General features: G+C 45.2%; 1 protein-coding gene across 1 annotated transcript in view; it reads left to right on the forward strand.

Annotated features, from left to right (window-relative positions):
* The window catches only part of PRDM16 (PR/SET domain 16), a 296734-nt gene that overhangs the window by 106485 nt on the left and 176258 nt on the right, over positions 1-13991 (forward strand). Inside the window, exon 3 of the mRNA XM_041476600.1 lies at positions 3535-3884. Within this exon, the coding sequence (XP_041332534.1) occupies positions 3535-3884 (350 nt within the window). The remainder of the gene's footprint in view (positions 1-3534; positions 3885-13991) is intronic.

The following is a 13991-nucleotide window of genomic DNA, read 5'->3' on the forward strand; positions in this document are numbered from 1 at the left end:
GCTACAAAGTCAAAGTTCTCTGTGAATATTTGTATTTTTTACTTTTCTGCTTGGATATTTCCTTTGGGCCTGAGGCTCCAGGTTCTGAGGCAAAGTGTGAGTTCAGGGGGTGCCTGGCATTCTCCTCCTTGCTTAGAAAATAAAAACACCTGGGTTTCACACAAATATTGAATTATCCAGGCCAGTGAAACTGTAGATTGGTCTGGTGATCAGGCACTGCAATTAATTATTGGGATGTTCTTTAAATGTTCCCAGTGTAGAAGTCAAAGAAGCTCGTTGCAATCTGTGAGTGTAAAAAACGCTCAGTCATTTTAGATAATTGGGTATTTCCACTGCAGAATCAGATATCTCACAACAACAACAATAATTAAACCAGGAATAATGACAATAATGATAATAAAAATAATAATAAACGTATTAAACCCCAAACACAACAAACCCACCCCAAAACCTAAGGCATTATTTCCCCTACCACCATTTCCTTTAACACCAGCCTTGCTTTTGCTTTCATTACAGCCGCTAAATAGATTATTCATGAGGTCTCTCACCACCACTAAACCATCCCTCTCATTGTTGCCAGCCCCTCATTGGTGTCACACAGATTTTCAGCGTCTGCCCATATCTGATTATCTGTGGAAACAACCTTTCAATGAGGCCTTTTTATCGCGTCGTTTCGCCGGGGAGCTTTCAGGGACTAATTTTAGTTTCATGACAATAACAATAAGGTCAAGTTGTATTTCTGTGCTGCTTTTCACCCAGGCAGACATTCCAGAGGGGCAGATGTGGGGCAGAGTGGTTGTCACTGTTGTCACCACGGAGTGGCCACGTCCGGCTCTCCACGGCTCCCAGCTGAGTTGGGATGGAGCTCAGGAGAGCTGGGGGTTGTCCCTGGAAAACGAGATGTTCTCTGCTTTTTTTTTTTTTCTTTTTTTGTATGTGTTTTTTTAATTTAACCAGTTGTGGAATATTTGGGGTAAAGCTGAGAAGAGCCCTGCAGGGGAGAAGGGGTTCAGTGGGGACGATCTAGAAAATTCTGTGGAATAATCAAAACTGAGCCCCAGTTGTTGGATTTCCCCCAAATCCCTGGAATAAACACAGCCTGTGGAGAAGGCCAGCTCCCTCTCCTGTGGAGCTCACCCTGCAGAAAAGGAGGCTCAGGGGGGTGATCAGGGACAGGAGCAGCCTCAGGCTGGGCTAGGGAAGGCTCAGGCTGGAAATCAGGAGGAATTTCCCCATGGAAAGGGTGGTCAGGCCTTGACAGGAGCTGCCCAGGGAGGTGCTGGTGTCACCATCCCTGGAGGTGTCCAAGGAATGCCTGGAGGTGGCACTCAGTGCCCTGGGCTGGTGACAAGGTGGCATCAGTCACAGCTTGCACTTGATGATCCTGGAGGTCTTTCCCAGCCTCAGTGTTTCTGGGATTCTGTGAAATCCACCTGGCAGTGCACAGAAAAAGTGCCAGGTTTGGGCACAGCACAGATTTTCCCAGGCTGTTAATCAATGCTGGGGACAATTTGTTGAACTCGGCACTGGGTTGTGCTGAGGAACCCAACATTCCCACATCTGCCTGGCTGGGATTCAGCTCCCACAGATGCCACCTGGAATCTCTGGTATCAAACCTATTATGAGCTGAAATTGTTGTTTCATTGTTATTTCGTGCCTCTTGCCAGTCCCTGGTCATTTAACAACTGAAAAAACACATTTACCTATCTTTTGATGATTCCTCTTGAAGTATGAGTTCAGTCAGAAAAAAGATCAGCTTCACTGTTAATTAAAATTTAATCAGAACTGCCCTGCTTGTCCCATAGAATAAATTAAATTAACCATGCTGAGTAGTAAGGTATCTTTATACTTTACTTGTATCCTCTGGAAATTTTCACAGGTTGTGCTCCAATAAACCCAGTTTTGCTCTTCAACTCAGTTGGAATTCCTGTTCCTTAAGTGCAAAAGAGGCTAATCATAGAGCAGAAAATAATTTGACTTGCTAATACTGGGTGAGAAAACATTTACTGCAACCACAAATATTTTCAGGATGATGGAGTATCTCATGTTCATGAAAGCTGGGTTCTGGTGACATGTTTGAGTAGGGAGGGCTGCACTTTCTAGCAGAGGAAACCCGTGTCAACTGCAGCAGGCAGCTCCCTGTTCTCCTCCAAAAGCTGCAGCAAAAAAACATTGGCAGAGGAATCAAAATCCTCCTCTTTAGTCGAGTCTGCCACCAGGTTTCTTAGGCATGAACTCCGGAAAATCTTTATTAGGCATAAAAAAAAAAAAAAAAGAAATAGAGGGGGAGATGTGTCTTGCAGACAGAAGGTGCATTCTGAGGTTAGCAAAGAGATGAATTATAAATACCTCAAGTCGAGCCGTGCTTTTTCAGCTATTCTTCCCTGATGGTGCCTAGCTGGGAGCCAGTGAAAAGTGTCATTTTGGTGGGGTGCTGCTCCCCCCTGGTGACATCAGTGGCCAGGCATTAGCTGTGCCCACAAAGCGGCGGTTGTTGGGTTTCTTATCGTGGTGGGAGCTGCTGAGCACGCCCCTGCTGCCTTGTGGCTCATGGAGACAGGGCAAATCTGCTCCCAAAATACTCCAGCTACTTCTGTTGGGTGAGAAATTGTGTTTTTCTTTCCCCCCTTTCATGTTTTACTCCCCCACCACCACGGTTTTTTGGTTTTTTGGATGAGAAAGCTCCGTTTTCATTACATGAATGGCCTTGCTTAGAAATTGATTCCCCTTGGAAAAATTCCCCAAACTTTGTTGCCTTCTGTGTGTCGAGGGTTTTCATTTGAAGGCAAGGGGGAATTGGCTTCAAACTGACAGAGAATAGGGCTGGATTAGAGATTAGAAAGGAATTCTTCCCTGGGAGGGTGGTGAGGCCCTGGCACAGGGTGCCCAGAGAAGATGTGATCCCTGGAAGTGTCCAAGGCCAGCTTGGACATGGCTTGGAGCACCCTGGGCTAGTGGAAGGTGTCCCTGCCATGGCAGGGGGTGCAACTGGATGGTTTTAAGGTCCCTTCCAAGCTGAACCACTCCAGGATTCAGTGATTACACGGCAGTGATGCTCTGTTACACCTGCAGGGGTGCATGGCTGAGCTCACAGCCACAGCTGCTGGTGTGGGACACACTGAGCAGGAACCCCAAACACCAGGCAAACGCTTCTTGCCAAACTTGGATTTTACCCTAATTTATTTCTGTTTTTTAAATTTTTTATACCCCTTTTACAAAATACACTGAGCCAGTTAAAGCAAGAAGTGGCTAAAAACAACCTCAACCACCCCTTCTGTGTTTTTTCCCCCCTTCTTTCCAAAACTGAAGCGCAAACAGCAGAGGACCCCTGATCCCACAGAACCCACAGGCTGCAATGAGCCTCCCCCATGGTGATCAGTGCCCTTACCTCAGCTCCACCTGAGCTCCTCGAGGGAGGTTTTTATCCTTTAGAAACGGGCCAGCTCGGCTTAGCCAAACTTTGTCCCAGGGAGAGACTAACCAATGTTCACGTGAGTATCTCAGTGTGTTTTGTTCTGCTGTTTCCCCTTTTAGGTGACAGCGAGATTGTAAATAATATGTACGAGACCGACCCCGATCTCCTTGCTGGAGAAAGCGCAGAGGAGGAAACTGAGGACAGTATAATGTCCCCCATCCCTGTGGGACCTCCGTCACCCTTCCCCACCAGTGAGGACTTCACTCCCAAGGAGGGCTCACCCTATGAAGCTCCCGTCTACATTCCTGATGACATTCCAATCCCACCAGATTTTGAACTCAGAGAATCTTCGATCCCAGGGGCAGGGCTAGGGATTTGGGCCAAAAAGAAGATTGAAGTTGGGGAAAGATTTGGACCCTATATGGCAGTACAGAGGAGCACATTAAAGGAAACAAACTTTGGATGGGAGGTAAGCGTGTGGAATGTGGGCACCACATTCCTTTGTCTTCTCTGCCAAGTGTTCCTGGAGCTGGACTGAGGCCTGGTGGCCTGGGGACAGAGGTGGTGACTTTGCTGATGCCGTGTTTCCCTGAGTAACTCCCCACCCCCGTTACCTGAAGGATTTAAAAATCAGCAGAAATCCCTTTTAAGTTCACTTCTTGGGCCACAAAAACTGCTCGAGCACCGTTTTGGAAGTCTGTTTTTGAATGATGTCGGGTCACTTCATCAAGTGCTTGTCATTTCCAAATTGTGTTCGGGAGTTGTCGCGTGGAGGGAATGGGATTAATCGCATCATGTTTGGTGGTTGGGGGTGTTACCTTTGACTCCCAGCCCGTGTCAGCAGTGCAGGCATTAATAACTGGGCAGGGAAAAATAGCATGTACCCATTAACAGCCCCCGTGTTCTCAAGTTCTTGTGCTGCAGCAAAGATGGAGAAATGTGAAAGTCATTTTTCCCCAACAGCTGAACAAAACCCGGCCTTCAGCAGGAAAAAAGCTCTGTCCCACGTCTCCCATCTTATCCTTCTCCCTGCTTTTCTGGGCTTGTCTCAGAAATCATCTTGGCCTCTTCTGCTCTTATAGTCTTGATTAGACAATATCTAGATCTGTAATTATCCTGGAATATTCATTAACAGTGAAGTGTGTCCTGGGATTTCTGCTGTGTGCTCACAGTTCTATCCCAGTGGCCATTATCCAATAGATAATTCCTTCTCTCTCCCCCAGTGCCCATCCCTGCTGCCATGGGAGCTGCTGGCTCTTGTCCTGAGGAAGAGGCTGTGTCTGGGGCAGTGGGGGCTTCACCTGTAGGATAGGTGAAGCCTATCCCAAAAAGTGGGAGCTGAATTTTCCCTCATTTTTCCCTGGATGAAGCAGTCACTTGCCCCATTTTCTCCATCAGCCGCTACTGGGGTGGACTGGTTCACAAAATCCTGGAGGATTTACAGGGTGGGAAATTTTCAGGGCAGCTGAGGGCTGGAACTGTAAGGTTTTCCCAGGAGAAGGCACCAGTGCAGTGACAGAACCATGTTTTCTTAGAAACAGAGGTCAGAAAGGCCATGCTGAAGCATTAACAGTTTTAATTTTCTCTGATTTTATTTGAACTCCTGATTGTGAAGTCAAAAATCAGTGAGCAGTGAGGCCCAGAGAAGCAGGTCCAAATGTTTTTGTTTTGTTTACTTTTTCAATGTGTCTGAAGCACAGGAAACAGCAAAAAGCTCCTGTTTTAACAAGAAAACTCAATTGTGTTTTGTTGCTGTGCAGTAGGAAGTGTCTGAAGAGCTAAAATCAGAGTTTGGTTTAATGACTGAGTGGAGAGTTTCCTTTTCCTTCCATCCTAGTGCAGGGAAAAGAGGATAATTCAGCTGAGTTTTGATCCCCTCTCTCCCCTCCAAGGACATTCCTGGTGTTGGCTTCTATTGTGAATATAATTGCAGAATATTTGATTGGTAGTAGCATATGAGCTTCAAAAAGTGAGTGTGTTGAGGGGGAAAATCCCTTTTATTTCACTGGCAATACATGGTCTGGTTCAGGGGAGCTGTAGGTGTGAGCAGCTCGAGATTCCTAAGGAAGGTATTGATCAATTCCAGGTGTATCTGGAAATAAGGATAATTTTCCTCTAGGAATATGCCAGATTAATTATTTGTAGGCTGCCATGTGAAAGATTAATCCTCCTTTTTTGGACCCAGTTATTGATAGGTGGCATTTATTGTTTCAATGTATATTTTTGTTTGTTATTTTGTTTAAAGGCTGATTTTTAGGAACAAAGTGCAATCCTCACAGGCTGGCAGAAATTGACTGGTGCAAACCTTTTTTTTCCCTGACCTTGGCAAAACGTTGTCCTTGCATTTCATAATTCTGATAAAAGTTGCTATTTACACTCACGATTTTCAGAAAGGTTCCTCACATCCCCACCGCTCTGATAGGAGCTGCGTTTATCAATTCCCGTTGACTTTGTGATACTGTTTATTTTTGTAGTGTAATTGAGCAAACTTTCCCTCTCTGGGCACTTCTGTTCCAGTGGTGTTCCTTTGTCCCCTGACGTGGCAGAGACATTTCACACCTCAAAGGAAGGGCTTTGTCCTCCCTCAGGTGTCCCCAGACCCACCCCAGCACTCTCTTGTCCTCACAGACACCTCTTGAATTTTCCCATTCCCCAGAGCGTTTAAGGACATTTCAGGGCTCTGTTTCTAGAAAGTGCCCTCAGAATTTCATTTGGGAGCAATATCCATGAATCCCTTCATGTGCTGGACAGGAATTCATGGAACAAGCTCTGTCTGCTGGGTGTTGGTGTCTGAGCTCTTCCCTTGGGGTAGAAGGTTGGGAAAGCCCTGAGATGTTCCAGGCAGCTCTTCCTGATGGCAGATTGGGAAATGGGAATTTGGGATGTTCCAGGCAGCTCTAGCTGATGGCAAATTAGGAAATGGGAATTTGGGATGTTCCAGGCAGCTCTACGTGATGGCAGATTGGGAATTGGGAATTTGGGACGTTATAGGCAGCTCTACCTGATGGCAAATTGGGAAAAGCCCTGAGATGTTCCAGGCAGCTCTAGCTGATGGCAGATTGGGAATTTGGAATTTGGGATGTTCTAGGCAGCTCTAGCTGATGGCAGATTGGGAATTGGGAATTTGGGATGTTCTAGGCAGCTCTACCTGATGGCAGATTGGGAAAAGCCCTGAGACGTTCTAGGCAGTTTTACCTGATGGCAAATTGGGAAATGGGAACTTGGGATGCGTTTGCATCCTCTGCTCCTAAAATTGAGCAGGCAAGAAATGGGCACTGACTGGAAAAAAGGGAAAGGGGAGGAGTTTTTTGTCACCCAGTAACCTGTTGGCTTTTGCTTCCATGTGCTGTTTCTTTCAGTGGTGATAAACTCAACAAATCTGAGATTTGTAGGATCACAAGGAATGTTCCTTCTGCAGTTTAACATTGGTTTTTTGGTCAGTATTTCTCTGGAATATGGAGTTTTGTCATGCAGTGACTTGTGGGTTGAATGCTGGTGTAAGACTTCCACACAACTCCTTGCTATGGCAAATTAGAATATATTCCATTTGAATTGCTTCTCATATTAGACATTTATTTCAGGAATGATACCTGTTCTTCACACCCAACCTCTTCTCTATTCATATTTCTCAATTCATTTCCTGTAGTTTATAGTCTTGATAATACCACTGTTGTGCACACCTCGCTCCCAAAACTCTGAAAACCTGGCCTTTGTGTTTGTTTGTTTGTTTTTAGGCGTCATCAATTCCTTAATTTGAACAGTGCTTCTGCCTTTGGCACTAGAAGTTTTTGCCTTTCATCACAGGAAATTTAGTGTCAGGCTTTGACCAAACTGGGAGTTCAATGGAAGTGGAATTGTCTGCAAAGTGGTCATTCCTCAGCACCATCTCAGTTTTGCTAGAAAAAGCTCATTTTGTTGTCATACAGGACGTGCTTCATAATTAATGTCTGTTCCTTCTGATTTCTGCCTTAAAAAAAGAAAAATCAAATTACATTTTGGGGCTTGGAGAATGTGCTGTTGAGGGCTTTGATGTGAGAATGGATCTTTCTCTTCTGCCCAAGGATTACCACTGCAGAAAGAGCTTTCTCTTTTTAAAATCCAGTAAGGAAAGATTGGTGAAAATGAAAATGGGCAGTGAATTGTACCTCAAAGTCCTCAGGAAATTCAGTTTGTGTTTGTTTCCATCTGAACTCCTCGCAGGTGTAACTTGGTGTTACTTGCTGAAACTTCCAGCGTCACTCATTAACAGCCCAAACATCCATGAGAATGCAGAATGCTGTGTTTTATCTGCCATACCTTGAAAAAAGCTGAGTAATTATCTGTATTATTGGTGTTTTTCCTTTCAGGCAGAGAGAAGGGCTGGGTGCTGATGGTTTGAACACGTCTCCTGCCTTATCTGCAGCACAGCCTCATATCTGGCCTCCTGCTTTGCTTTGTGGGATATGTTTTAAAAAAAATATTCTTTGAATTAAACCACACCTATCATTCAAGGGCTTTTTTGGACATGGGATGGCAGTGAGTGATTCACTCTCATCTCATAAAAATAAATAAGATATGTCAACCCTGGCCCCCAGCCCCTCCCAGGGATGATTCAGTGCAGGACCTGTTGGGTGCTTTCCCTCATTCCCTGACACTGCTGTGCTGATGGTGTCATTTCACCTTTTTCTTTTTTTTTTTGTGTGTGTGTGTGCCTTGAAAGACACCACCCCACCTAAAAGCCCTGTGATTATTGAGTGTGACCTGATTGCATTTCTCCTGCTCCCATTGCCCTCCTGCCCGCTGACACCGAGCACAGCGCTGCCAGCACCCTGAATAAATCATGGCATTTTTGTGCTTTATGGCCTCTGGGAGCCGAGGAAAATGAAAATAAAATAATTACATAATGATTTCCATCAGCTTTGGGTAAATAATGGTATTTATCATGGCACTGTTAATTTTCCTAATTGAGAGAAGAATGGGGATCTCATCCTGGGGGGAGATTTAGCACCTGGATTGTAGGAGTCATGATTTTAGCTCAGTTTGCTTCACAGGGTAAACACCACCGATAAATGCAGTTTGTTTTAATTTATATTTTAATTTATGTTTTAAGAGAGGTTATTTGCTGAAGCACAAAGGCTTCTCTCACTGAAGTGTCAGAGCCAGGCTGCTCCTTTACACAGGAAAAATAAATAAATAAATGCTTTCATTTCCTACCTGGGGGGGGGTGAGGTAGAGCCTGTCCCATGGAAGACAAATAAAAAATAGGGAGCCAGCAGCTGAGGATGCAGCAGAGTTCTGGCTCCACGTCTGGGCCAGGGAAAACTGCTGGGTTTTGAACACACTTTAAAGTGTCACTGACTCACAGCAGTCCAACCTTCCAATTCCTCCCAAAATTTAAATTTTTAGCAGGGGGTCTTCTTTATTTTCTCTGCTTTTTAGAAATACTTCCAAGTGCTGAGGGAAATTTACTTTATGTGAGTGGCCTTAAATGCTGGGAGGAGAATTATACTGCATTTCCTTGAATACAATAAATAAAAAAATATTAAAATATTTAAAATATAATCAAAATTAAAATATATTTTAAAATTATCTTTAAGATATTAAAAATAGGCTTTTAAGCATGGCATGAACTGTGATGGTTTTGTCACATTTCCCAGCCCAGATCACACAGATTCTTTCATTTCCCTTTAAAAGCTGATCCAGCTGAAGCAACGAGTTCTTGCCCATCCTGCCTTAGCCAGAGATGCTGAAAGGAGAGTGAGTCCTCTAAATGAGCAAAGAAATCCCCAAAGCTCCTCGTGTCTCCTGGGCTCTCACCTGGGAGGATGTGATGACATTTCCTGCTCCTTTTCCTGCCCTGATTCATTCATTTTCCCCTCCTCTGCCTTTCCCTTGGCCTGGGGAATGATGTTACTGCAGCAGCTTCTCTCCCTCGGGGAATTCCCTCCGGAATTGCTTTTTTCCAACCCTCATCCTGCTCTTGCAGGGAAATTGCTGAGGAATTCTGTGCAATTCAACATCTCCCATGCAATGTTGATGCTCTCCCAGAGCTGCTCCTTGGGAAGGGGATGGAACTGAGCATGGAAGCTGAGCAACCTCCTCTAGCCCAAAAATCTCGTTTAAAAATTTTAATATTTAAAATAATTAAGATTAATAAAATAAAAATTAAATCTTTACAATATTTAGAGGTCAAGGACTTATTTTTCTTCCTTGAGATTAACTTTTTTTTCACTTAAGTTCTGAGTTTCGGTCCAAATCAAGTTTCTCTGCAGTTTTATATGCATGTATATAAAATTCTAACTGGGGATGGTCTCTTCGTGAACCCACAGAATCTTTATGAACCCACAGAATCTTTAATTTTCATAGTGATTCCAGCCTGGCAGGCCTGGGAAATTGGAATTCTGTGGGTTCATGAAGAAAACAGAATGCCAGAGCATCCTGGAACTGCCCTCAATAGCTGCTAAGAGTTAGAATTTTTATACATGTGAATATAAAACTGCAGAGAAACTTTTGCTTTGGACCAAAACTCAGAGCTTGAGTGAAAAAAAAAAATTAATCTCAAGGAAGAAAAATAAGTCCATGACCTCTAAATATTTTAAAGATTTAATTTTGATTCTATTAATTTTAATTATTTTAAATATTTAAATTTTTAAATGAGAATTTTGAGCTGAGGAGGTTGCTCAGCTTTGTGCATGCTCAGTTCCATCCCCTTCCCAAGGAGCAGCTCTGGGAGAACATCAACATTTTTATTTTTCCTGCAGGATCTGGGCTTTGTTCTGGTGTCAGGGGACACCATGAGGAAGAGGAAGGGTCAGATCCAGGTGCTGGCAATTGTTGGGCTGTTTCCTATGATTGGAATTAAAACCATGCCAGGAGGAACGAGGGCTGGCTTGGGATTGAGAGGAAGAAGCTGATGGAATCACAGGACAAACCCCATTTTCTACAGCTCCACCTTTTGGGGGGTTTAATTTAATAATTTCTGGATAAAAGTGAAGAATGCACCTTATGGCATCCAAGTGAAACGACTGAAATTTGTCCTGTTTTTTGACATTTCCCCAAATGCTTCAATGCCAGGGTTAAGAGAGTAAAGCCTTTTTAGGCCCAAGAATGCCAAGATAAGTTGCTCTATCTTAGGCATTGGCTAAAACATGGGTATATAAGGAATTAAGGGAAAGAAAGAAGAGACAGGGGAAGGGAATGACTAAGAATACCTCCTGATATTTCTCCTTTATTTCCATAAGGGGTAATAACTCATGAGCAATCAGGCAGAGGGCACTTGCTTTAAATAGAACATTCTGATTCACAAGCAGAAAAAGGAAATAAATATTTTCCTTTCGTCTTTGAGAGCCATCCCTGAATACCAGCTCCTGAAGCAATATTTTATCAGCCACACGTTCAAAAAGGAGAAAGAAAAAGAAAAATCCCATGAACGGCTCAGTGGTCATCACAGTGCTTTGAAAAATAGCTTTTTTTTTCATTGTCAAAAGCACTGCAGAAGTCAGGGCACTGATTCTTCCTCTGGAATTTTAACCTACAGAGAAACCCAACCTGGGTTTTGTCCTCTGCCAGCAAAGCCTGGCTGCTGGAGCCTGGAACACTGTGGGATTCTGCAAAGGAGATGATCAATAAGGGAAACCATAAATATACATGGGCTCTGAAGGAGGAGCACCCTGGGGACTCTCTCAGAGGCAGTTTGGGAAGGTGGGAGCAATGCAAAATAACTCATTTTGGGGTTTGCAGGCTGCTGGTGCCAGGCACTCAGGAGGTTTTTTGGGAATCAGCCTCATGCTGCTCACTGCTCAGAGGTTTTTGTATGGGATTGGGCACTGAGGGCTCCAGGGATGTGCTCAGGGTCATCAAACCCTTCAGTAAACCCCACCTGAGCTCCTGGTCAGCCCTAAAGTCTCAAAGTTCTAAATTCCATCGCTTCACCTCAATCTGTGCAATGCAAGAAGTACCAACAGCAAATTTTCCCAAGTAAAATGTTGTGTTAATTATTTTTAAAGAATGGGGAAATCACATTTTCTGCATAATTTGGCACCACCCTCCTCTTCCCATGGCAAATACAGAGCAGCACTACAGGTCTGGAGAGCTGGTAAATGTAGCAAGGATAACTTTGGTTGGGATTTAGGACTTGACACATTTTGGCACTTGTTTGGCTCTGGAAATGCCAGGGAAATTTGTTGTATTTAGGGATGGATCCCATTTCCATGGGATTCATGGAAATGAAGAGTTGGGTCTGTGGCTTTTTCTAGGAGAGGGACATGGGTGGACTTGGTTCTTCACTTGCTAACAGCTCTTAATTATTCGCCCTTTCCTCTTTCTGTCTGTTCATTATTCCTCTTTTTCTGTGTTCATTTTCCCTCTTTTTCTGTATTCATCATTCCTCTTCTTCTGTGTTAATTTTTTCCTCTTTTTTTTGTGTTCATTATTCCTCTTCTTCTGTGTTCATTATTCCTCTTTTCCTGTGTTAATTTTTTCCTCTTTTTTTGTGTTCATTATTCCTCTTCTTCTGTGTTCATTATTCCTCTTTTCCTGTGTTCATTATTTCTGTTTTTCTGTGTTCATTTTCCCTCTTTCTGTGTGTTCATTTTTCCTCTTTTTGTGTGTTCATTATTCCTCTTTCCATGTGTTCCATCCCAGAAAACTGCTGGGACCTGTGCAAAGCAGGGCTGCCCTGGTACTGAGAGAGCTCAGCTCTGCAAAACGAGGCCTGCTTGTCCAGGGAAGGTGTGAAGCTGAGTTTCAGTCATTTTTAGAAGCCTGAATGGAAGAATCACAGCTGCAGGAGGAGGGTCTGGGGTCAGGCAAGCTGGGGAATTGGCATTTCCAGAGCATGGAGGTGGCTTTGGAAGAGTTACTGCCAGTCGTGGGCTCTCTTTCTCAAGTTGTCACTGAGGCCCAGCCGCTTTGTGAGGCATCCCTGTAAAATCCCCACCTTGGCTGGGTTGTGCAGCTCTCCTGAGTGCCTGGTCCCCTCTGTCCTCAAAGCAAACAGACAACAAAAGCATGGAGTCCTGGGAAGGGTTGGAAGGGACATTGAAACACACCTCATTCCATGGGCAGGGACACCTTCCACTGTCCCAGGTGGCTCCAAGTCCTGTCCAGCCTGGCCTTGGGCACTTCCAGGGATCCAGGGGCAGCCACAGCTTCTCTGGGCACCTGTGCCAGGGCCCCACCACCCTCACAGGGAGGAATTTTCTTCCCTAATCTCTAATCTAACCCTCCTCTGTCAGTTTGAACATTCCCCCTTGGCCTGCCACTCCAGGTCCTTCTAAATGGTTTTTCTCCATTTTTTCTGTTGGCTCCCTCCAGGGTGCTAGAAGGCCACAATTAGGTCACCTTCTGTTCTCCAGGCTGGACAGTCCCAAATCTGCTGCTCCATCCCTCTGACCATCCAGGAGCCTCCTCTGGGCTCTCTCCAACAGCTCCATGTCCATCCTGAGCTGGATCCCTGCTGGAAGCAGGGCGGTCTCAGCTCCAGGCCTGAGTGGAGCTGGAATCAGGTTCCAGAGGGGTGACAGTGGGCTGTGACCCTCTGGGGTGTCTGCAGTGCTGGGGATGTGCAGGTTCCAGTGGGATGTGTCCATGGAGGAGACATCTCTCAGGGGACTCACTCCATCAGAAGCACAGACTGGAGGGTGGCTCCTCACAACCCACCATTTACTCTCTTTGCCCAGAAAAGCACAAAAAGTTATTAAAGAAAATAGGGTTTTCCCCTGAGGAGTGTTCTCACTCAGTGTCCTTCTCCTGCTCTCTCCTTGCTGGGGTTTGTTTTGGCTGCTCTTGGGCACGTGCTGCTGGGGAAATGAATCCCTGCGTGTCCTGGAAGCGACGCCTGAACCCTGAGGGGTGCGGCCCTGACCTTCCAGAGCCACCTCTGTGCCTGGTGTGTTCTATAACCTGTCTGCTCCAGGTTCAGCCCCTCCACACCTGTGCAGCACTGAGACCTTTCCCTCAGCACACACAGGAGCTTTTTCCTCCCTTTGGCTCTGCTCGGGCAGCCATGTGCTCCTTCCCTCTGGGACAGCGCCCTGCTTTAATCGTACATCTCATTGTGCCATCCCTGCTCCATCCTGTTCAAAAATACCTACAGCTCGCCCTTGTCCCCCACCTCCCTTTTCCCATTTAGATCTCCCTGAAGCCCATTCTCCCTTATCAGCACAGTAATTTCGTGAGCAGAGTTGGATTTCTGCCGTTTAGGCCCCGGCCATTGTCTGTCGCAGCTGCAGTCAAGATAAACCCTCACCCAGAACAAAGTTGGAATGACCTTTTACAAGCAGAATCTGCCTTGTTTCCCTCCAGACTAATTTATCAGCCTTCATTTCAGCCTAGTCTCTCAGCAGAGGCCTGAAAGAACATTACAGAGAGCATGAATGAACAGGGGGATTAAGATGCTTGGCTAGTCCCTCTTTTTCATCAGACACCTTCTGGATTTGCTGGGATGTAAGCTGTAAATGACCGTAAGTGCTGAACTGCCTTAAACTTGGAGCAAGGGGAAGGGAAGAGGAGGGGGGGGAGCCACCACAGCCAAATGTTTGGAAAAGAAGAGTGATGTGAGGAGCTGGATAAACCTCCTGTCTCGAGGCAGAGGGTA

Source organism: Pyrgilauda ruficollis, unplaced genomic scaffold (genome assembly GCF_017590135.1).
Source record: "Pyrgilauda ruficollis isolate IOZ18807 unplaced genomic scaffold, ASM1759013v1 scaffold39, whole genome shotgun sequence".
NCBI lineage: Eukaryota > Metazoa > Chordata > Aves > Passeriformes > Passeridae > Pyrgilauda > Pyrgilauda ruficollis.